Source organism: Leucopleurus acutus (assembly GCF_964270905.1).
Source record: "Leucopleurus acutus genome assembly, chromosome: 5".
Taxonomy (NCBI): Eukaryota; Metazoa; Chordata; class Mammalia; order Artiodactyla; family Delphinidae; genus Leucopleurus; species Leucopleurus acutus.
Genome location: NC_139147.1, coordinates 70,113,654 through 70,137,514, shown reverse-complemented (window position 1 = coordinate 70,137,514; position 23,861 = coordinate 70,113,654). Strand labels below are relative to the sequence as shown.

The following is a 23,861-nucleotide window of genomic DNA, read 5'->3' as shown; positions in this document are numbered from 1 at the left end:
ACTGTCTTATTTGGATATATCTGAAGGTAAATTCAAAACAAAACCAACCAACCAAACAAACAAAACAAAAACTCTGGTTTTTCTCCAACCAGAAAACATACCAGTGGTCTCTCTGTGTTCTCTCAAATACCAAATCATATGTTGTAATATATTTTACAATATATCTATTAGCTATTGTTTGGGGTTATTTATACCTTCTTCTATATTAACACAGATATGGGAGTTAAAAAAACATGTCTTCTTTTATAATTTTATTTAATCTAATATAACTAAAATAGTAGCAACAAAATAGAGGTCATTCACCCAAATATATCATGAAATTGTGTACATTATACACACACAAAATATCTGGGGATACGGCTCAAAATGCGCTTTTCTCTTTATAACTAGTTATATCCTGCTGGTGTGTTGCATCATCTTGATGGTTTTTAATTAGTTAAGTGAAAAATATTACATCGTGTGAACTGACAGGATTTTTATTAGTCCTAACACTGTTGAGTCTCCACATTTCCAGATGTTTGGTTTTTCTCCTTAGTGGCAAAAGCCAGTGATCTGTAGGCCCTTAAAACTCCAGGGAGCACGCTGTCTATTTTCTCTCACGCCAGTCGCCTATAGTCACCCGGACAGCGACCTACCCACCGCATGTCTCCTCTGCTTCACACCCTCTTTCACACAGGATCTTGGCTAGTCCTTCAAAATCCCAGGAAGCTGAAACCATTGCCTTCACTGTACAGACTTGGAGACTGAGGCATGAAATGATTAAATGACCCACTCAAGGTCCTGCAGCTGGTGAACAACCAGGGACTGAATCCATGCCTGGTCCCCAAACCCATCCCCTTCCTCTGTGCAGTAGACGCCTTTGCAGCCCACTCAGATCCCCTTTCCTGCTGCGGTTCCCATGCCCCAGCTCTTGTGCATGTTGGCTGCTAACAGCTCACAGCTATCACAAAAGGCCAGGCCCCTTGCCCGAAGGTGGGGCAAACTCTGGGTGCAATTCACGCTCCAGGTCCAGGAGGGATCAGACTGAGCTAGACTCCAGCTGAAACCACATGCACATTTGCTTTAGCTCCTTCTGCACTGGCCCCTGTTTCTTGCCCCTTTTCCTGAAAGCACACCCTTAATAAACTACATGCATAGGAATCATGGTCTCAGACTCTGCTTCTAGGGAATGGGACCTAATTTGCTCTCCTTCCTCCCAAGAAGCTCTATATCCAGCCTTATTCTCTGGAGGGTTTCTCTATTTATGAGCCCATTTAAATGAAGAGATTCTATTTTTTCCCCTCCGTCCCCCGATCAACACTAATCTTTACAAGGAAACTAATTTCTTACATTTAATTTGAGTTCTTCCAATTGAAGCATTAGCCCACTTTTTCTTACAAGAAAAACCTAGAAGCTTTTTATCTCTGATGCTATTAGCAGAAGACTAGGGATGCCATCCTTTCTCTTTCTGGTTATTTACCTTTCCTCCCTATAAGACAACACGCCAAAGGATGGCAGGGCCTTGTTTCATTCGTTGCTGTACTCTCGGCATGGAGAGCAACACCTGCTGTGGAGTAAGTGGGCCCTCAACGCAGAGCATGTATGAAGAGAGATGGCATAGGCCAACTCAGGGGTTGGGACCTCCCCAAAGCATGGGCTGGACCCTCTTGGACTACAGCCCTTGCACCTAGTGGCCTGCTTTGTGCTCCCAGAGTGCCTGTGTCAGGATTACCAGGTTCTGACAAACCAGGTGAGGCTCTTGAGAAGTCCATTCCCAGAAGGCTTCTGCAGCCAGGCTGCCCTGCCCCTTGTTAGAGGCATCACGGTACTGCAGTGAGTGACCTTGTAGGAATCCTTTGACTTTAGAGCGTTTCTTCCCACATGGTAAAACAAAATTTTGGTCATGACCCATTACATCGATTTGACAGTCGAGAGTTTAAAAACTTCTGAGTTAAATCCTGGAATCTCCAGGCTTCTCCAGGCATCTCCCGTCCCCCTTCAGCACACTGTCATTATCAGCCCACCTTGTACCTTAGATCACATTTGCTTGCTTTTGAAATCCCTCCTGAAAATCACAATCAGTCCCGGGACATTCCAGCAGTGTTCTTTCCCTTGTAATTTTTGCAGGGACTATAGCACTCACAACTCAATTTCCCTGTCTCCAGCCAGTCTGGACATGTCTAGAAAGTCATAGTGTATTTTGGATGAAGAGCATCCCTACTAGGAGGTGTTTGTAATGTTCAGTTCAATAAGCATTTATTGAACGTCTCCAGCATGCCTAGTCTAAATGGCAAATAGTATACATGCACAGGGACTGTCACTGTCCAGATGGCTGCTTCTGCACCATTAGCTGGTAATTATTCAGCAGACGTCCATCGTGTTCAACTACAAGACACTTCTTCACTGCCACCTCATAACCCAGCCTTGCTTGACTACAATTCTATAATTCTGGATGTCTTTGAAGTGTGGTTGCAAAGCTCCATCACTTAATACGTGTATAAGCAAAAGAGACTTTACGGTGGAAGGCCCAGAGTAGTGTGAGCGTATTCTGGACAGAACAGGAAGGGGCTCAGACCCAGATCTCTACAGAACAAAGTAAGCACACATCCATTTGCCTTCAGGGAGATGACACTTCTACACGGGACAGGGGCAAGGTAGAACCTAATTATGCAGACCCATTTGAGAGATGAGCAAAAGCAACGTTGGGGAAAGCTTATTCGTGCCATTTACTGAGGCACCTGTGTTGGCTTTGTCAGCGTTTAATGCAGAATTAATAATATTAGACTGGTTCCTCATCAAGGGAGGATTTACCACAAGCAATCCCAGCTTCTCTGTTATAGAGAAAAGTGGGGGAGTTCCCTTTCCTAGAAAGAAGAGTCAGACAAGGAGGGTTCCAAGTGTCAAAACCTGGGTGGGAAATGAGGAGGGGCCGGGCGTTGGTCTTCTGTTCTCAACCTTGTCTTTTTAGCCAGAATTTGGATGAAGCCACAAAACGTATGTTTAGCCAATAATGCTGGGAAATGCAGCTGACATACTGGACAGAATAATTTATATTTAAAACATACTGGATTATGGATGGAGCTAAGCAAGAGAAAATCTAATAGATATTAATAGTCACCTGCTGAATTAAGGGCAGTCCACAAAAACAGGCAAGGAGATTTTATGAGCCAGCACTGTACACCCTACTAGACACGGTGAACCTTCTTAGGGAGGAGGGCAAGCACAGTAGCTCTAGAACAAGGAGATGAATTTGCATCAGTTAGATCACACCTAATGTACTTATATACCATGCTGGAGGCCCCATTTTACACAGATCATTACACACTAGAGTAAACCAGAGGAAGGCAACCAGGATATGGAAGGGTCGGAAAACACATTAATACAAGGAATAGTTGGAGAAACTGAGGACTTCTAAACAAAGAAGATTAAGAGAAAAGACAATTGTCTTCAAATATCTAAAGACTTAGGGGTTACCACTGGCCAAAGGTGATACAACCTGAGGATTAAAGTGAAATACCTGGCAGTAATGGACCATAACCCATTGGATAATAAAATAAGCCACGAGCCAATGCTAACTACAAATAGCTACGTCTTAGATTCTAAGGGTTAGCAAATGGGAAGAGGAGTAAAGTTGCCCTATTAGAGACAAGTAAACTGATGTTCCACCCCTTTAGGTCTAATACAGAAAAAAACCTACTGACAGTTAATGGACCAAGGACTCAGAGGGCAGAACTCTACTCAAGACCTTCTGCTTAATAATTGTGCACTCTTATTCACAGTATCTAAATTTCTGCTTCCCCTCTAATAAGGATGGAAAGTTAACCTTTACTGAATGTCTAAGAGATGTCAACTAAATATATTTTACCTAACCTTCCCAAGGACTCAGTGAGACAGGTATTTGTTTTACAGGTTGGGGAATTAAGGTGCAGTAACTCAGGCAATGTGACACAGAGGGTGAGTGCCAGAGCTGGAATTTGAATCCAGGTGTGTCCAAACTCCTTCCACCCCACCCCAGCGCACAGAGGACACACAAGGGGATTGCAGAGGGGCCTTGGGGCCCCACAGCTCCTCAAGGTCGTCTGTCATGGCCCTTTAATGGTTACATTTACCAGCCACCCAGCCCACAGTGCTACGACTCTCACTCCTCTGGATTAGAAGAGGAAGACTGGGGCCTTTCCTAGAAACTCACCAATAAAATGACCCTGATCCCTGTGAGGTGCCTCTGCCCCATCCTCTCCCCACAGCCACCCTGTTTGCCCAGGTAGGCTCAGCCTACCTGAATCAACCCACTTGCTCTTCCTCTTCTTCAGAGTCTGTTCACCTGACCACTTGGAAACCAATGGAGACCAGTTTCCTGGTCTTTGGGTATAGATAGGGGGAAATTTAACTTTGTTGATAACGTCTATGAATTCAAAGATACCAATAAATGGTTTCTCTGATGAAGGACAGGGCAGGTCAAGGGAACACCTGGCTGTCCTGATCTCACTGCTCAGTGTCAGAAGAGTAAGAACATTCTAACTGCAGTGCAAGGTCACAGACAGGCCCTCCCTTTATCTGACTATTTCTAAGCAACTTTCCAGGTTTTGTGTCAGAACACAGAATCTTTCTTCATCTCCCAACCTGCTGCCCATGCTGAGAAGGTAATTAAGGGTTAATGTTCCCAACAGGCCAGGAACATTACCTGCAGCTTTCTGCTTGCAAGTAAGGAAACTTCTAGGCTTCTTTAGCATATTTAAAAATACAGTATTTGTATGTATGGCTGCTTTCAGACCACCTGTTTTAGCTTCCTCTTCATGCCGGAGTTCTCTACCCACTCTGTTCATTCATTCCCCAAGTACTTCCTGAGCGTCCATGTGTGTTATGTGCTGAGGATACAGCCATGAAACAGACAGACACAACCCCGGCCCTCATCAGGGCTTAAGAGCCTGGCTATAGAGACATACATGAAACGAAAATTACACATATAAGGATTCACACTCAACAAAGCATCCACATGTCTCTACAGTATCCAGCACAGAGCTCGGCACGTGGTGGGCGCTTTTTCATGAACATGTGACTGATGTTTTTGTGGAATGTGCAGAAGGTCTGGCCAGCTGAGTTCATCTTAGCATTGGGAGCTCAAAGCTTTGACTTTAATAAGAGCGAGGGAAAAAACATGACAGTGAATCAGGGAGACCTGGGTTCTGGTTCTTGCTTTTCCACTCACCACTAGGATTTTCTTAGACGAGTCACTCAGTCTTTCTGGGCGTCAGTTTCCTTACTTGTGGGTAATGTGTAAGTACCAGGGTTCCTCATTAACAAAGAAATGCCTGCTGTTGGAGGTGTTCTATTCTAACCACACTCACCTTGCCAGAGCACAAGGAAAGGCCGGAGCCAGGGCTTCCTAAGACAGCTGTCTCTGGCAGAGGTGTCTGTTTAAGGGTCGCGGGGAAGACAAAGCAGCAGCCGGAAGGGAGGCATCCCCCAGACCATGGAATTAATAGGCTGCTATGTCTGAACATGGGAAACATGCACTTCGCTTACCACCCACTGACTGTTTAAAAATAAACACTTTCATTCATAGGATACTCTGGGTTATAGTTCTAAACAACGGATCAGAGGAGAAAGGAAAGTACAGAAGTAGTTTTCTTTGTATGTTTTACAAGTAGAAAAAAACCAATTTTCCATCCACTCTGATAGTCAAAAGTGGCTTAGAAACTTGAAGGCAGGACGTCAAACAGAATGAATTACCTTGCAAGTCCTTGCTCACTAGTCCAGAGCACGATTTAGCACCATGATCTTAGGAGGTTTGGGGGGCATAGTCTTTTTTTTTTTTCCCCAGTAAGAAAAAAATTAGGAAAAATCCTAATGAATGCAGATTATCTTTTAAAAATGCCCCTAACTTAGAAAACTAAAATGAAGCGAGGACACAGCCTGTTGCCTGAGGCTGAAGGACTAAGGCCAAAATACTAGGTCTAGAAACTAGGGCCAAATGGTCCTTGTAAACCCAAACCTTTGTTAATAAAATCCCTAGTATCCAGAAAACGATCACCTCAAACTCTTCCGACCCTGAGGTAAGCAAATGAGAGTAGGGTCAGAGACAGAACCTTCCCCGTCCCTCCTGCACATTCAGACCGCTGAGCTCCTCCGCTAGCTTGAGCGAATGCACTGAGTCTCTGCTACATTCTCCTTTCTTTGGCTCCCCATCAGAGCTCCTAACTTTTGCTTACTTGCTCCAAAATGTAAGCAAGCAAGTGACCAGGTTTTCTCCTGAGACAACTACATCCCTCCACGCCGCTTCAAATACCACTTCCTGGTCCTCTGCCCCTCAGGAACTGAGCCCCAACACTCTGGCCAGAGGAGGGCATCATTTCCACCAGAGCCCCTTCGGATAGGAGGCCCCTTCCAACCAGCATCTCTGTGGCCATTTCCCAAATCACTGATCTTGGTCTAAATTTAGGTCTCTGGAAACTATCCCAGCCTCAGCTCCCTGAGTTCCAGCCTCCCAGAAGGCAGAGCAGCCCAGGCAGCGCCGGTGAGGCATCTCAGAAGGAGAGGAAACCCAGACTCACTCTCCACCCTCGCCAGTTCTGCTAAACTCTCATGACGTGAGAGGTCTGGCTGGCCACCTCAATCTTCTGCCCCTCAGACAAGATCTCCATGCTGTGACATACCTCCTCCAGCCCTGCTCCTTCCCCTTTGGCCGGCACAAAGAGACCACTGGCTCCTGAGGTCAGGCTCCACCATGGGAGAAATTCCTCTAGGGGTTAACTCTCCAGGGGTGGTTAAGCCAACAAGAAGTCTTGGGGGAAGGAAGGTTGGGGCACTGTCCTACCTTGTCACTGTCCACTGTGTTCTGAGAGGTCCTAGAGGCAATGGAGATGGTGTCTGGCTGGCTGCTCCCATCCCCCTGGCTGTCAACATCCTCTACTCCATCCCTGCAGGAAGAAGAGAAAAGCAACAGGGGTGGGGGTGGGGGGAGCGACTGTGGGCTTAGAGCACACAAGGGTTTCCAGCTGGGCTGGCAGAGCAGAGCCTTAGTGCTTTCCAGCAGGGATGTGTCTAAACTTATCCCATGAAAGGAAGCAGGTCCCATGTAATTTTCAATGATGTCACTTCTTGCACTTAGCAAATACATAATCACTATGTTGATAACTGAACACAGATGACTCCTCTCCGTAACTCCTCTGGCCCACGGTGCAGAGTGGGCAGCTACTTACTTATTTCCACTAGGAATGGGTCTATAAAAGGCAGTAGGAAGAAGTATGTCCTGCTTAGAACCTAGGCTTCTCTCCAGCTGCCTGGGTCATCTGCAACAGTCCCAGAGTTCAGGGTATTCAAACAGATTTTCTGTATATGCTGTAACAGGGTGGGGGTGGCTCATAGCTGGCTTATAAAGAGAAGAGAACTGAGAAGATACCTTTTTGACCTGTGTTTCTTTTGCTCAAGAAAATGGGGTAGGACATCTTCCCCAGGGGAGATTATCCTTGGGAAGGTCGGACCCTCAACTTCTGGGTCTGGAGGAGTTTATTGCCTTCATTTTGGTGGGTCTTGGTGATCTCACGCTTATTTATGATGATTTCTTATTAACACAGAAGACCAAGGCATCTTCTCAAAGATAAGAGGACGGTCACAGATTCTGCAGCAGCTTTTGAGCCAGCTGTGCTCCTGAGTGTCTGATAAGATAGTCTCCTAAGTGCACTCCTGACGTTTGGACCCCTGCCTGGGCCCCTGGACCACACTGCTGTCCCATTCACATGCTCCCTCAACTCTCCAGCTTTAGAACTGGGTCCCAATCCTACACTGAACCCAAAGCTCTGGCCAACGGGGATTAGATGCCTGGGAACTGGTGAAGGCTGAAGAGTCTGTGTCAGGAAAAACTGGAGATGTGGGCCAGGGGTTGGATAAACCAGCCCAGGAGGTGACAGCTCTTCCTATGGAGGTCTTTGTGAAAGTCACACCCGTGATACTGCTTATGGAGAAGTATAGCCTTAGGGGAAATGGGAACTCAGTGCCTGACAGTGTTACCACATGGGCAATATATCCCATATACCGAATCTCAGAGTCTAAATAACTACCATCTGGAGTGTGAGTGTGTGTGGACACGTGTGTGCGTGTGGGCATACATGGGATGCCAATGTACATACACTGGGTCTGCTAGTCATAAAAAGTGTTTTCTCCCACCCAGAACACTTCTAAGTCAATTGTTCTCTCACCACCATTTGTGGGCTTGGGAAATGCCAATTTATTTTAATAATATAAGCCACAGATTCATAGGAAGGAAGATCTACTGTAGAAAGAAATCATGTGATGTATTTCAAAACCAAAAATAAAGGAGTTTCATTTCATCTGTTGTTTCAGATATCTGGACCAGTGCTCCCCACCATTTGTAGACAGTTGAGAGCTGGCTGTACGTTCTGCTTCCCACTATTCTGGCCCATTGCAGGCCCTTCTGGTCCATACCAGATGAGGCCAGTTCTGGGGGATGTGGGGAGCCCATCCAGGAGTGTCGGTTGCATTACCCAAGCCAGTCCACTCCTCTGTAAACTCTGTCCCCATATGCAGGGAGCCAAGCTAATGAAATAACACAATGGCTGGCTGTTCTCTGCGGAGACTGCCAAGGTTTCTCCTCCTCTCATCACAGGACAATGACCAAGAAAAGGTGTGAGGCATTTCCAAGATATGTCCATCCCATGTTCTAGAGATGCTCAAACTCTCCTACTATAGGAAAAAGGGGCTTTTTTTGCAGAGTAACCCTAGCTAAGCTCACCTGAATATCCTTCCCACCATGGTCCTGGACCTTCAATTCCTTATAACTGTTTCCATTCTCTCTTCTTTATTGAAGTAGAGGCTTCCTACAGCAGGGTCTGTCTCTAGTGCTCAACTAAGTCTGCCCCTTACCTGGACTCTGGACAAAGGTAACTGAAATCAAAATAACCCCTCGCTAACACAGTTATAATTGTTCCTTCAGCACCGAGAGGGGACCTTATCCTGGTCGTGCTGGTCTTGGGGCTCCTGCCTCCTGGAGGAATCTCTCTCTACCTCAGCCACACCCTTCTTTTGGCCACCACCTCCCTTGGTGGCTCCCAAGCCTGTGTAGCCTGGTTGGCACCAAAGGGTCAACTAAAATCTCCTGAATTTAATCCATTCATGAATAGGAGAGGAGAGGACAGCCTGTTATCACCAACATCCATCACCTCCATAACTCTGTTTTTGTTTTTTCTTTTCCAAAACTGGTATGAAGCTTTTATATGCTTTCTCTTGAAGTGCCCTCCAAGAGAGTCATTGTAGGTGACTGTAGCACGGAGACTTGAGAAAGAGATACTCAAGCAGTCATCCACTGGTCTTAGGAAAACTCAGACTCAGAAGGGCCCAGGGAGATGCAGATATAAAAAATAAGTCCTCTTCTGCCCCATCATATTGCTTATCTCAGATGAATGAAGACGAGGACTCTTGGGGCTTGCAGTAAGAGCTGCAGTGACAGTCCCACCATACCACGCCCACATTACAGTCCTTTGGCTGTCTAGCCAGCCCAGAGAGCCGCGACTCAAAGCCACCTCCTTCCCAAAGCTTTCCCCAGACACTTCACTCCAGTGCTCATCCAAAGTCCCCTCTCCTTGATGCCTGCAGCATTTCCTGTCCCTACGGGTGGTCCTGCTTCTTCTTGTCTAACTATTCCACGTGTGAGATGTGACTGTCAGGTGGTTCTTGAGGGAATGGACTCATCTTACACTTCCTTTTATCTTCCCCAGACACCCAGCACCGTGTTTATCAGAGGACAGGTGCCCAGGGAAGCCCTGCTGAATGTAACTGACAGTAACAGTAATGAGATGCTTAAAGAGAAGGTGACTCCTCTTAGGTAGAACTCAGTGGGGTGTCACAGAGAGGGGTGCCGCCTGCAGAGTGCACCACCCCCGTGGAAGCAAAGGTTCACCCCACCCCCACTCCCGGAAGCCTGTGAGGCTGTGCTGGGGGCAGAGACGCTGGTTACCTCTTACTATTGTTCCTCTGTTTGGCTGGTGTTTTGGGGAGCTGAATTGGCTCCTTCAAAGCTCCTTTCAGGTGGATGATCCTCTCCTGAATCACCTCGCGTATGTTCTTGATCCATTCCTGCTTGGTTTCTATGTTGGAGGCCTGGAGTGCCACAGGGAGAGAGAGTGAGAATCCCATTTCCCTTCAATCCACTGAGACAGTTCTCAACCCTCCTCTTGCAGGCTTAATCCATCACCTTCAAGGATACCAAATGTTGGAGGGGTTTATTTCTCTCGTTTTAAACTTGTGACTCTTCAATCCCAGGGACATGCTTCTCCAACTCCTAGAACAGGGCTATGACCCCAAGACTCAATGTAGATTTCTACGGGATGATTTTCAAAGTATTTAATAACCTGGGAGGCACTGACCAACACTGATAACTGCCCCTGCTGGGCCAAGGGTTGACACTTCAGTTACTAGATTCCGAGGAGGTCTGGGGAGCACAGGAGGGGCAGCAAGGGGGCATTTGGAGGCAGCGGCCATTTACCAACTGGTATAACTGGTATAACTGGATACACGTCAGGAGGCTCAACACCTATATGGCTACATAGGCTTGTACTGATTGAAAGTCAGTCCTGGGTTTTTAGCCCGGTAAACCTGTTCATTGAAGGCATTGCTACCACTCCATGAATACCCCATTTGTCTTCATGGAAGTTTTTTCGGGTACTTCTGCCTCACGTCAGGTAGCAGCTATGCTGGCAATTCAGAGTAAACAGGTGTGAAGCTTGGTCCGGGCTGGCGCATCTCTTCCTTGGGGATGGGCACTTCCCTGGTAAGCACGTGACTGGTGGGTGCGCCACGTGCAGGATCTCTCCTCGGTTACACTAACAGGACCACAGGCACTGACTCAGTTCCCAGGCTACGTGCACCCTGGGGAGCTGAGGTGACTCCTTAAGGCCCCTTCTCAACACTCCTCTCAATCAGCATAGTTCCCATGTTAGTATGATTCACTAGAGCTCCTAGAACATAAGTTCCCAGAGGACTGGGTTCATATCCCATACAGAGTTATCCTCCACAGCACTGAGCAGAATACCTTATATGTGGAAGGTGTTCAGGAAAAAAAATGTGGAGTGAATGTGGAGCAAATCAAGGTGCCGTTTACCAAAGGGTCATTTGTTGTCCTCGCCACTTGAAGGAGCCATAGGGACAGGACGTATTTAAGTGGGCCCTGTTGAGGCCATTCCCTGCCTTCTTCCCGCCATGCTCCAGCAGGTGCCTGCACTCAGGAGACCACGCATCTTGAGATTTCAGGCTACTTTCATGATAGAATTTGCATCTCAACACCCACGTGAAGCTGCCCTTCCCGAGAGAGAGAGAAGCCCAGTGGCCCAGTGGAGCCTCCAGGCCCCAGCTTTCAGGTGGATCCTGCCCACATCCCTCCGCGTTCCCTTCAGCTATCCCCAACCTTGGTCTTGTGCCCAGCAGAGAGCAGTACTTACTTTCAGCACTGTTTTATTGTCTGAGGATGGGGTGCGCCCAGACCACAAGGCGAATTTGCAGGGATCGCCCTCTACGTGCTCCGTCACACCCAGCTCTGAGGTCTGTAGACAGGAAATGCCTGTGAGAGGCGGGGAAGGGGAGGGCAGTGGGGAGACTTAGGGCTGGGGTTGGGAAGGGAAAGGCAACAGAGAGGAGAGGACCGAGGGAGGGGCTCTGTCAATCAAACTTAAACAGATCGGATGTTCTGTTCTTCTACCCAGAATGCAAGGACCTACAGGCACGTGCCTGATGAGCAGGTAGCAGGGAGGGAAGGTGAAGAGGGAGGCGCCCAAAGCCAACTGGAAGAAGAACGGTGAACGCTAAGATGCAAAGGTGGGAGTTGAGGGGGCGCTTTCCAACTAGGACGCATTTTCATTTGTCCAGGATGGTTTTGGTGTGGCGCCAGGGGAGAGATGAGCGGAGTGTTCAAGATCCCTTCCTGCCCAAGGGCACTATGCAAATGGGGAGTCTGTCTGACCCCACCTGCCCCACCTACCAGTAGCTTGTTCTTGTAAACATATTTTGTGTGTCCTGAAGAGTCTTTGATCTCCTTGCTGAAAACCAAGGAGATCTCAAAGAGGAACAGGTGTCGCTCGCGCCCCTTCCGGATCAGCGACTTGGGGTCCCACACTTGAAAGGCATCCTGCAGAATCAGCTCCCCCTGCACGTCCAGGTTCTCGTCGAACCCTAAAAAACACCCAGGTCTCCTCTCCAGAACCAGTATCAGTGGAACCTCCTGCAAAGCTCCTGTGCAGCCTCCCCCAGCCCCACTGTCAGCCGGGGACCTCCTGCAAAGTAAACTCCATCTCTCCTTCTCCCTCCACAGCTCCCACTGCCCCTGTCTTGGAGCTCGGAGTGGGGCTGAGGACAAACGCTGCCTGCCCGAGTGCCCTTGACTCTACTCCGTTTGTTGTTGCTTCATTTCTTACGTTCCATTCCTAGGACTCTTCCTAGGATCGCTCCTATACTGCGTGGTGCACAAGGCTTCAACAATTTATATTCATGCCACTTTAACAGAGGTTCTGAAACTTTAGTGTGGGTAAGAATCACCTAGACTGCTTATGAGAACACAGATTCCTGCCCATTCCTCCACACTCAAGAGACCGGGATTCAGTAGGGATGGGGTGGAGCCCATGAATTTGCGCTCTGACGAGCTCCCAGGTGCTGCTGCTGCTGGTGCACAGAGCATCCCTTGAGTAGCTGGATCCGGAATACACGTCAGGGACAGGCCGGAGGAGAGGGTCCTTACAGAGGCAGACATGCAGGGGTGGGGGTGGGCGTGGGGAGCAGGTGCAAACAGAAAAGAAGAGGTGGAGACAGTGTGACACTAGGAATGTTCAGATGGTCAGGGCTCAGTCTAGAGCAGGGAATCAGGGCTCCTTTGCATGAAGAAGTGGGGCTTCCTGTGCTGAGGGTGGCCCAGGAAGTACTGAAACCAGACCAAGTCTTTTAGATGGCGTGGGGGCGGGGCAAGTGGGGGGGGGGTGATGGAGACCAGAAGAGAGGAAATACCCCACAGGTTTACCGTGTACAACGGAGTAGACTCACCTTCCTCATCTCACCTGTTTGTCAGCCCAGATTGGGATACTGAGTATTAACACATCGAACAGTTTCCACCCCAAAGAGGCTGCTCTGCCCATATCTGCTCTGTCCTGCGGTGTTAGGAGCACTTATTGGAGTCTCACTCTACCAGGTTTCTGGGTCCCAAGAGCATGGTTCCAGCCGATGGACGTGCTTCAGCAAAGTCCTATCAGGTTTAGCTGGCTGGACTTTCCTTACCAGCTAGGAAGGGCATGAGGGTAGCTGCATACCAACGTGAGTGTACTTAATGCAACTGAACTGTACACTTCAAAATGGTTAGGACAGTAAACTTTATGTTATGTATATTTTAGTATATAAGAAAAGAGCAGGGCGCAAGGCTAAAGACGGTGGGTGTGTGTATGTGCAGGATTTCTACTTATTCTGATGACAAACGCAGTGCAAATGTTATGCAGAGGAAGAGGGCTGCTGTGGGTCAGGGGCTCTAGCACATTTATAGTAAGGATGACAGCCTGTCCTACTCTAGCTCTCAGGCAGCAAGTTGTCCACATATTTGATTCGGCACAGGCCTGGAGGCAGGTGTTAGCTGAGCTAGCCCCTGTGGATCTCCTCTCACGCTTCCCCAGGACCTATGTAACAATTTGCCATTTCTCCTCTCTTCTAGCTTGGCCCCTTGCCTGACTTCATGCCACTTCCCTCCCATGACACAAGCTTCATGGTCTTAGGAAAGGAGGCGGCTCCCCTGAGGAGGCTGAGAGGACAGCTACCTTCCAGCATGCTGACGTGCATGGCATCATTGGCTTTCTTTGGGACGCTGAGCATCACCTCCAGGCCATCCTTGAGCTCCCCTTTCCCTTCTTCACAGCAAGTTAAAAGTTCCTGCGAAAAAAGTCCAGATACATTGAGAACCGTTTCCCCCAGCTTCCCCACCCTCCCGCTACCTAACCCCTCAAGGCAATTATATACCAATTCCTCAAGGATTTATACACTAGCTTCATTCTCTGTAATGGTCCCCTCTGAGGTATAAGGAAAGTGGGGTGGGGTGGAAAGGTTATCTCCAAAGAATTCAACCACCATGCTTTTCCCAGGCCGAGCTTCCTCAGCTCAGTCTAATCCAAACTAACTCAATTCAACCCAACTCCCAAATGGCTGGCACTAGAAGTCAGCAACTAGGGCATTCTCTGTCACTCGACTGACCTCCTGGAGGTCAGGGAATACCCCTGGCAAAACACATGAACAGAGGTGCAGTGCTGTGTGATCATAAAGAGGAGACAAATGGTGTGCGAAGGACACACGGCACTCATACATCGCTGCATGCCTACTGCCAGCACCACCTTTATTTACACACCTCTACTGCCTGAATGACTTCCACCATACTGGGAGCAACTTGGGGTTACGGACATTACAGGCATAGTTGTTCAGTTATCAAAGATTTTTAGATCATATGGATCAGGAGTTCCTAACCTGGGGCCAATAGATGGGATTCTGGATTAGTCCTTGCGTTGTCAGATGAGGACACTGTGATTAATAGGGACAGAGATTTCCCCCAGGTTATAGAATTCACTAGAGGCCATGCAGGAGCCTGAATCCAGGCCTCCTGAACCCAAATCCAGGTACTCCATCCACCATGCCAACCTGTCTTCCACCTGTCCTCCTGGAGCGTGTCCTCTCTTTTACATCCTCATTGGAGACTAGGTCATTACTATATCCATAAAAGATACATAGTATCTGGTGGATGGAGAAAAGATAATTTCCAACTGTTTTAGTAACCATAAAGGCCACTCGGGATGATTTCACCCAAACCAGAAGAATGCTGGCTTCCACTGTTCCTATCAGTGTTATCGTATCTTGCTCACTTGGACAATGGGAAGGAAGAGGTTAAGAGATCTACAACCCATACTCTCTCCTTCTGTGGAGGAGAGAGGGAGTGGTGTAAGGGAGGGCAGGGAATGGGTGGATGGGTGGGGATGCATTTCCAGGAAAGAAAGAAGTTGACAAGATCAAACCTTATAAACACATTAATGACAGACCTCTTGACAAACTAGTAGTACTTGCTAGCAGGAGAGTACCTATTTATGGAGTGCTGTTAGTAGGATATATCTGGTCTGTCTAGGACTTCTCATGGTAAACAAACATAGAATCCATGGGCAATATCACATAAGTTACACAGCTGTCTAAGTAAAAAGTGATTACATTTCATGACCAAAATGGCTCTCTTCAGGGTAAGTGATAGGATGCAACATACATCGTTTAGAAACCCTGCATGTTAATCAGGGCCACAGCACATCCTGATGCTGTAAGAAAGGACTTGGAGCTATTGGCGATCTTCTCTCTGTGCTTTACCTCTGTTTTGGGATTATTTGTATCTTTGAAATTATTAGTAAAGCTTTATACTTGGTAAGATTATCTGATTAATGAGCATCTGATATGAGAATCCAAGCCTTTGTGTCATCTTGGATACATTTCCATATGAAGAAGAGAGCTTTGAGTGTCCAAAGAAGAGGTGAACTGCCCAGAGTACATGTTTGGGAGGTAGACATGATCAGTTCTCAGCTCTGTCCTTGGGTCCAGTCAGTATAATAGCATCATCATTCAGAAAGCTGTATTTACTTCTACCAACCTGAAGTTCTCTGATTCTCCCCATCCTTTCCTAATTCTGATCCTCCCAACCTGTTCTCATACATCATCAAAGGAACTTCTAGGCAGAAACATAAGACAAAAATAAGAAATATGCTTCAGGGATTTCCCTGGTGGCACAGTGGTTAAGAATCCACCTGCCAATGCAGGGGACAAGGGTTCGAGCCCTGGTCCAGGAAGATCCCACATGCCGTGGAGCAACTAAGCCCATGCGCCACAACTACTGAGCCTGCACTCTAGAGCCTGCGAGCCACAACTGATGAGCCCGCATGCCACAACTACTGAAGCCCGTGTGCCTAGAGCCTGTGCTCCGCAACAAGAGAAGCCACCTCAACGACAAGCCTGTGCACCACAACGAAGAGTAGCCCCCTCTCGCCACAACTAAAGAAAGCCTGCGCGCAGCAACAAAGACCGAACTCAGCCAAAAAGAAAAAGAACGAAATATGCTTCAGTTTGCAACAGAAAACACCAATTAGTTTAACCTCCCAGAGTAATCTGGCAAGTCCACCGATCAACTAGCAGAACCAATGAGTTCTCCTCAGATCCCTGCTATGGTTTACGACAAGGAGAAGACTCCATATTTAATTTAGTCTCCACAAGGACAGCTGTAGCAGATTTACATGCAGACAACCGAACACTCTGACTTTCACTTTCATGCAACACCTAAAGGGAGGAACCCCAGAGGGCACTGATAATTAAATATTAATGTATTCGGAATAAAACTAACTTTAATAAGAATATAAATCCCATATTATTTATTTATAGTAAAAGCAAACTATTTTTCTTTTACTCAGCAAGCACTCTGCTACCAGCACATTTAAAAGAGGTCAAATTTATCTTAACTCTTTTTTGTCCCAAATAATTTTTCAATGTCTCTACAACAAATTCCCCCTACTTCACTGTCTCCCTTCTCAGTTACCTGCACGGTCCTCTCTTCCTAAAACATCCAGTTACAGAATGAAGGCCCAGAACCCACCCCTCCATCTGCCTAAAGCAAAACACAGGGAAGCCCACCCATCCTCTACTTCCCTCCCTTGTCCATGTCACAAAATTCATCCCAGGAACTTCAGCCTTATGGGATTAACAGGGAGAGGTGACAAACTATATTTCTTTTCGAACTGCATCTTCATTGATTTAAGACCCTGGCAGTGTGGGTGGGCATGCCAGTTTTGTTTTGTTTTTTCAATGCACAACCCCAGCAATTCCCGAAAAGGCTTTGGGATACTTCAATTTGAAAACCACAAAAATAAATTAAAAAAAAAATCTTCTGGCACAAGAAAAATCATTTGGAAGCGTCGTGCATCAAGTGGGCTAGAGAAGGAGAGGATAATTATACACAGAAATCTGGCTAAGGAGAAATTCCTGTAAGTAACCACAAAAGTGGATGCTAACTCTCTGACAGTCAAAGGCAAAGAAGGACCTCAAGCTCTTGTGATTTAAAGGTAGGAAGCACACCAATTTTTCAGAAGAGAAGCCTCTCGCCACCACTCCGAGATCTTAGGAGAATTTCTGTGAGTCTTTATATAAGAAAATTCAAAAACAGACAGGATGGCATCCTCAAAATGCCAGCAGCAGTTCTGCCCGAACAGCCGTGATGTTCTGCGTAGTTATTTCTGATACCAGTCTCAATAAAGGCCAAGGGCGTGATGCCCTGTGGTGATTCTCTAAGTCATTTCTTCAGGGTTGGGAGACTGGAGGGCCTGGAAGTGAAGCCCATTGTCTCTTCCTGGAGTCGAAGAAGGAGATGGCTTGAAGGAGGAGGCTGAAGGGGAAGAAGGATGGTGCAGGGCCCTCCCCTGATCCAGAGGTGAGAAGAGAGGTCGGGGCATGACTCACTGCTGCCCCCACTCCTCTTATCACGGAGCTACAAGTGCTACGGCAGGAAGACCCCACAGACTGGAAAGCTGGGCACACCCCAACGTGACTAGAATCTAGATTTGAAACTAGACTGGTTTTCAGATTTAGTGAAGCAGATAGAATATGTGAGGTTCAGCAAGCATCTCACAGAGCTGAACTTCAACAGATTTTCTCTGGAACTATACTACTTATGACATGCCTCTCCCTATGCTTTTATCCTTTGCATTTGAGGAGCGACGAGCAAAATATTCAAACTTAGGGAAAACTCCACGCTTGCACATTAAGAATTAATATAGATACAGGTTATATAACTGCCTATGATATTGCTGTCCCAGGCTTTCTGTGGGGAAATGTCATATTTTCAGACTGTCAGTGTGTCCTTCTCTGAGAAGAATCAGCCCAAATCACTCAGTATGTTACACAATTTGATTATTTGACTTTCAAAGAAAAAGATTTTGGAAAAAACCCAAATCTCTTGGTTGGCTCCAGAAGAACCCCTAACACATGGGATCCTACAGATACAGAGTGCCACTGTGTTTTAATATGTACTTTTTAACTATTTCCTCTCTGAAACCTCCTAGTCTTGACAAACATGGAGATTAAGGCAATGGTAGGTGCTGCCCTGGGCCTCCACTGCCCACGTAGACTGGCACTGCCCCTAACACCTTGACCCCGGATCCCATCGGAAGCAGGGTCCACCAGGAGGAATCTGCCCAAAAGGGAAGGACAGGAGAGACTCTATGTACCAGCCAGTGCCTGGGGTTGCAGTCACTAAACGCTGTGCGGTGGTGGATGCGTGTGAAAATAGTCACAATCCATTCCTACTCCCATTTCTCCTCTCCCCCACCCCAATGAACATCTGGAATTTCATGGGATAGAACACGCAGTCTAGAACCAGCAGTGCCAGCGTGGGCTCATCTCTGAAGTTCTGCTCCAGGTAGAGGAAAGGTCTTCAGGTGGAAGCTTTCCCATCCTTGGGCAAAGCTGGGACTCCCTGGGCCTGGTCAACAGTGTGGTCAGGGTGGCAGAGAGGGGAGGGCAGATACCTTCAGGAGCAGCTGGTACTTAGTGATCCTCTGGACGGGCTTAATTAGGTAGGAAGAGATGGAGTTGGCCAGACCGTGCCGCTGCTGTATCTCCTACAGGGATTAAAAACGGGCACCGTTAGACACAGAGGGCCATGTGCACATATGTCTTCTGGGAGGAGGTGGGCTGGGTTAAGGAGAGAGGAGAAAAGGGAAAAGGCCACACAACTATGAGAAACTGCTCTTTGATGGGAAAAGGAGGAGGAATGGCATTCTATCAAGGGAAAATGTATAAACCAAAACACACAGGAAATAATCATTGTATCTTTAGATGATAATGAGGACCGTACCTGAGCAGAACAGAGGGTCACACCTAGATTCTAGAAAAGTGAAAATACACTTAGATGAGAAGATGGGTGTAGGTCATTGATGGGGTGGAGCTAGAAGCATGAATTAGGATGTGATGGGGAGCTTCTCAGGGGTAAAGTATTGTAGATTTTAAATAGAAGCAACATATGGTGAAAGCAATGTTTCAGAAAGATTAATATAAGCCTAATAGCAACACAGAGGGTGGAAGCTGGGAAATAGAGACAGAGAGACCAGTTCAGAGATTACTGCCAAGGTCCGAGTGTGTAAACACGCAGTTACCATATGATCCAGCAATTCCACTTCTAGGTAACTACCTGAGAGAAATCAAAACACATGTCCACACAAAGACTTGTATAAAATGTTCATAGCAGTATTATTAAGAGCAGTGAAAAGGTGGACACAACCCAAATCTCCATCAACTGATGAATGAAAAAACAAAATGTAGTATAGTCATACAATGGAATATTATTTGGCCATGAAAAGGAATGAAGTACTGAGACGCTACAACATAGCTGAATCTTAACTTCCTGCTAAGTGAAAGAAGTCAGTCACAAAAGAACACATATTATATCATTCCATTTTTAATGAAATGTCCAGAAGAGGAAAATCTATAGAGATAGGAAATAGATCATTGGTTGCTTAGAGCTGGGGGAGTAGGAAGGAGGATAAGGTGGAGGGGTGATAGCTAAAGGGCGTGGGGTTGCTTTAGGAGATGATGAAATAGTTGCACATGTCTGTGAGTATACTGAACAATTAAATTGTACCCTTTACATATAGGTATAATATACATCTGTATCTCCAGGTGTGTAATGTGGGGGCTTGCCATAAACAAAGATTAGTGAGAACAAAGCGTTGGGAGGATTACAAGAAACATCTTAAAACTCGGACAAGATAGGACTTGCTAAGCGGCTATGAAGGAGGGTGAAAAAGAGGGAATAATATTAAAAAAAAATTCCATTTTCTGCCAACTATCCCAGAAAGTAGCAATTTTCTCACTCATTTGCCTCTTCCCTAGAGGTGTGTAGTTATAGCAGGACTTATTCAAGGAAAATGGGCAAACAGCGGACAGCTTGACCCTATTTGGGCAAATGAACATTGTGAGTTTACTTGGGGGCTTTGGCAGGAGAGGACAGGCAATAACGCACCTTTGACAGGCTTCCCGCTCTGACAAGGTGCCAGTTCGGGGAAGGCTTCATGTGGGCAGGGAGGAAGGGGCGGCCTCCGGAAGCTTGAGGTCAGCCCAACCAAGCTTAGTAATCAACATGCACCAGACACCACAGCCTCACGGTTCCCACGTTTGGAGTAGAAAATCCCAGATCATGTCAATGTACGGGTCTTTCTTGGACTTGAATTTTCTGTGCTCTCTTTACAATAATGGATAATCAGATTGTCTTTATTGGGGGTTTATCTCTTATAGAAGGAGGGCCTGAAGTAGATGGTTTCTAGGTATGGAATTTAGGGAAACCCTTCTGATGGAAGGGGGAGAGCTACAAAGATGATGCTTTCTGGAATGCTTTGGGGACAGTCAGGAGGGTTTACTGCTCTCCCTCCCCACCTCTGGGCCAAGCTCCAGGAACTGCTACTGGTCTGGTTTTCTGGCTTCCACTGGCCTCCCCAACTAACGTAGAGGCTCATCAGGCATGACGTTGGAAAATGGGGGTGGGGTGTGAAATTTGGAGTATATCTGACTGCAAGTCGAAGTCTAGAAACAGGGATATGAGGAATGTAGGACTAGGGGAGAACACAGTTTAGCACCAGACATTGTAACGTGTACAAAATGAGCCAGGCAACCCATCAGTCAACCTCAAGGGACTCACAGGTGGGGGGAGGTGTGTGTCATAGGAAGGTCCACCGTTAACCTGCCGGAACGCAGATCGTTACAAACGCCGTAGAGAGACACAGAGGATACTGCACGCATAGAGAGAGGCAAGGATTCACGCAGGAAGCAACACGTGACCTTTAAAGGCTAGGAAGTACTTCTAAGAGTGTCTGTGTGGGCCCATGTGCCCGCCCACACCTGTGTGGGCAGAAAAATGTGAAGTGGAAAACAGGACACAGTGCATTTAAAACTTCAAAAAGACCCTTCTGGTTACTGTTGATAAATAACCAGAAACGTCTTAAGAGAAATATATTATTAAGCAGAGATAATAGCGCTATAGGGCATCCCAGATGATAGTCAATAAATTCTGATACCAAGTTAGAAAAAGACTTTTCTTGGGTTTTCTGTTTAAACAAATATAACCTCAGAAATTCCACTTTGGGACAATTTCCATAGGAATACTCCGTTTTTAAAAATCACGTATGTTTTTTCTTGTCTGGCTTTTACCCGTTCAAGTGTCATTTCTTCACTGAGCAACAAGACACTTGTAGAGTCATTTCTGTTATAGCAGGGTCAGGCTAGAAAGATGCTCAGAGAAAGTTTATTTTGTAAACGTGAGTATGGGAACCATGTTTGAATGTCTGACTCCCCACGGGGCCTGGCACACTGTCTTGAATACAGTAGACATTCAAAGATTTATAGATGGAATGAGGTAGGCAGAAAGTTAGATTGATAGGTACTAAAATGATATGACTGCCAGAATGGCCATCACTGCTGCCACCTATCTCTCACTGAACTTCACTTTTTATTCTCATTTTTTTTTCTCCCTCTGTTCTTCCCGTGCATCCTGCAGTGACCCGTCTGATTCTGTCACTCTCTGGGGACCAGCAGTATATATACCATCATTCACCAACAGGATTGCATCCTCACCCAAAACCAGAGGACCAGACAAGGTACATCGGCTCTGAGTCTTCTCTTGGCTTCCATCACAGCATAAGTGCTCAACCCTGGCTGCACGTTACTCTCACCTGGAAATGTTTAAAACTCTCAATGCCCAGGCCAAACCCAGGCTGACCATATCAAAACCAGGGCTGGGACCTTAATCACTATTTTCCAAAGCTCCCCAGGTAATTCCGATGGGCAGTCAAGGTTGAAACAATCGCATTAGAGTAGTCAGTGACTCCCAAACTTGAGCAGGTATCGGAGTCACCTGGAGGGCTCCTTAAAACTCAGATTGTTGGGCTCCAGCCCTGGGGATTCTGATTCAATAGATCTAGAGTGGGGTCCAAAATCCATATTTCTAACAAGTTCTCAGGTGATGCCGATGTGGCTGGGCTGAGGGCACATTCTGAGGAACCCCTACGTTTGAGGAGCTATATATGCAGTAGAAGTGGAATATCCTAGCACGCCTCCTCTGCTTGTGAGATTTATGGCTAGCTGGATTCGGTGTGGAGGCACGGAGGCAAATGCGCCTTATCCGAAACCACAGCACTTGAGATGGGATGGAGTAAAACAAAAGATAAACACTGCTTTTGTTTTTCTCCATGTTTTATCCACGAGAGAGAGGTTTGGAGGGGCCAGTAAAGAAAAATGAGGAACAAAGGATAGCTAAAAACCCATGACCTCAAAGTAGAGGAGCAATTTCCACCTGCTCATCAGTGGTTCAAGGATGGAAATTCACAGCTTACATCAAAGAAGGTGCCTGCGTGCTCCAGGATCAGCTGGTTGGAGTCAGGCTTGTTTTTACAGTAGGTGACGTACATCTGAAATTTGTCTGCCTAAAAAAAACAAAAATAGTAATAGGTCAGCATCCATTAGTTGCTCCCTTCTGTTGACTGCCAGCACGGGCTGTGCAGTTAAACCCTCAGATATTGCATGATACAGGATGATCCGTGGCAAATGTCCTGGGCTCATCGGGCCTGTGCTCCCCTAACAAACTTTGGGATGCTTTGTTCCTATCAGCAGGGGGAGAAAGCTCACTGAAAGTGAGCTCGTTTTAATACTAGTCAGTGCTAGATAGAATTTAAAAAAAAAAACAATTCACATATCCTCGTGTATCCTGACGCTGGACAGAATTTACTGAGAGATTATCCCCCTTTTTGGATTACCTACAATTGCGCTTCCCATCTTGAAAAATGACAGCATTTGCTCTGAAAACGAAAGTCAAAGAATGAAAACGAAGTGTGATCTCAGAGGGAGATCTGCTAGAACTACAAATGTCTCCACTGGGGGCAGTTTGTAGGGCATGTTAAACGCCTATGCTACCATCCCCCACTTCCCAGAAGCAATGATGGGGGAAAGGAAAGCAGGGTGACCCTCCGGGGCAGGATCTGAACAATGAGTCCTAACCAGATTGCTACTTCAAGTCAAGAATTTTATGGCTTGGTGAAAATTCATTTCTCCTGTCTTTGGGATCCTCCGGGTCAGTGTTTCACAGCCTTTCCACTGGAAAGGGTGTGTGTACTTTGGCCACCAAGCACTTTTCCCATTTGTGAAATGCTCCCATCCTCGTGCCTATATCACATTGGGGACGTCCTCTTCTAAGAAAGCAGCCTAGCTATGCTTTAATTATAGCAGGTTTCATTTATGCCACCACTTTCCCAAGTTCTTTATATATATTAACTCGTTTGTTCCTTATGAGAACCCTATGTGGTGAGTTCTATTATTATCATCCCCATTTTACAATTGTGAAAATGGTGGCATAAGGTTGGTTAAGTAACTTTAAATTCCCATAGTTACAAAGTGGTGGAGCCCAGGCCAGCTGCCTTCAGGCTTCTTGGTAATAACTGTTGCTGTTCAATACATTGCAAACAACTCTTTCTACCCTTTACTCCTGCGCTACACTCATAAATTAAGATTATAAGACTTAAGAAAGTCACTTTGGGATAATTCTTGGCAAAATGTGCATATTATACACAATCATGAAAGGTTTTCTGAAACCAGTTTTAGGGTTTATATACTACCTGGGAGGCATTCATCATCCCTAAGAGATGTTGACAAACCATACTTATGGTTGACGGTAAGGCAACTCCACAGTATGTATGAAACAAGATACCAAAACAACCCCCCAAAACCTTCACTTAATGGTCAATCTCATTTTTTCTCTACACTGGCCATGCAAGGGATCATAAATTATTTATCAGCAC

At 46.5% G+C, this 23,861-nt stretch overlaps 1 protein-coding gene across 10 annotated transcripts in view; it reads right to left on the bottom strand.

Annotated features, from left to right (window-relative positions):
- KALRN (kalirin RhoGEF kinase) overlaps positions 1-23,861 on the bottom strand; it is a gene marked incomplete at its 3' end in the record, with an annotated part of 643,513 nt that overhangs the window by 203,726 nt on the left and 415,926 nt on the right. For all 10 annotated transcript variants that reach the window (XM_082839566.1, XM_082839572.1, XM_082839575.1 and 7 more), the window contains 7 exons: positions 22,404-22,493; positions 18,549-18,641; positions 13,776-13,887; positions 11,966-12,156; positions 11,430-11,531; positions 9,950-10,092; positions 6,794-6,896 (listed from right to left, as the gene is read on the bottom strand). In XM_082839566.1, the coding sequence (XP_082695692.1) occupies positions 6,794-6,896; positions 9,950-10,092; positions 11,430-11,531; positions 11,966-12,156; positions 13,776-13,887; positions 18,549-18,641; positions 22,404-22,493 (834 nt within the window). The remainder of the gene's footprint in view (positions 1-6,793; positions 6,897-9,949; positions 10,093-11,429; positions 11,532-11,965; positions 12,157-13,775; positions 13,888-18,548; positions 18,642-22,403; positions 22,494-23,861) is intronic.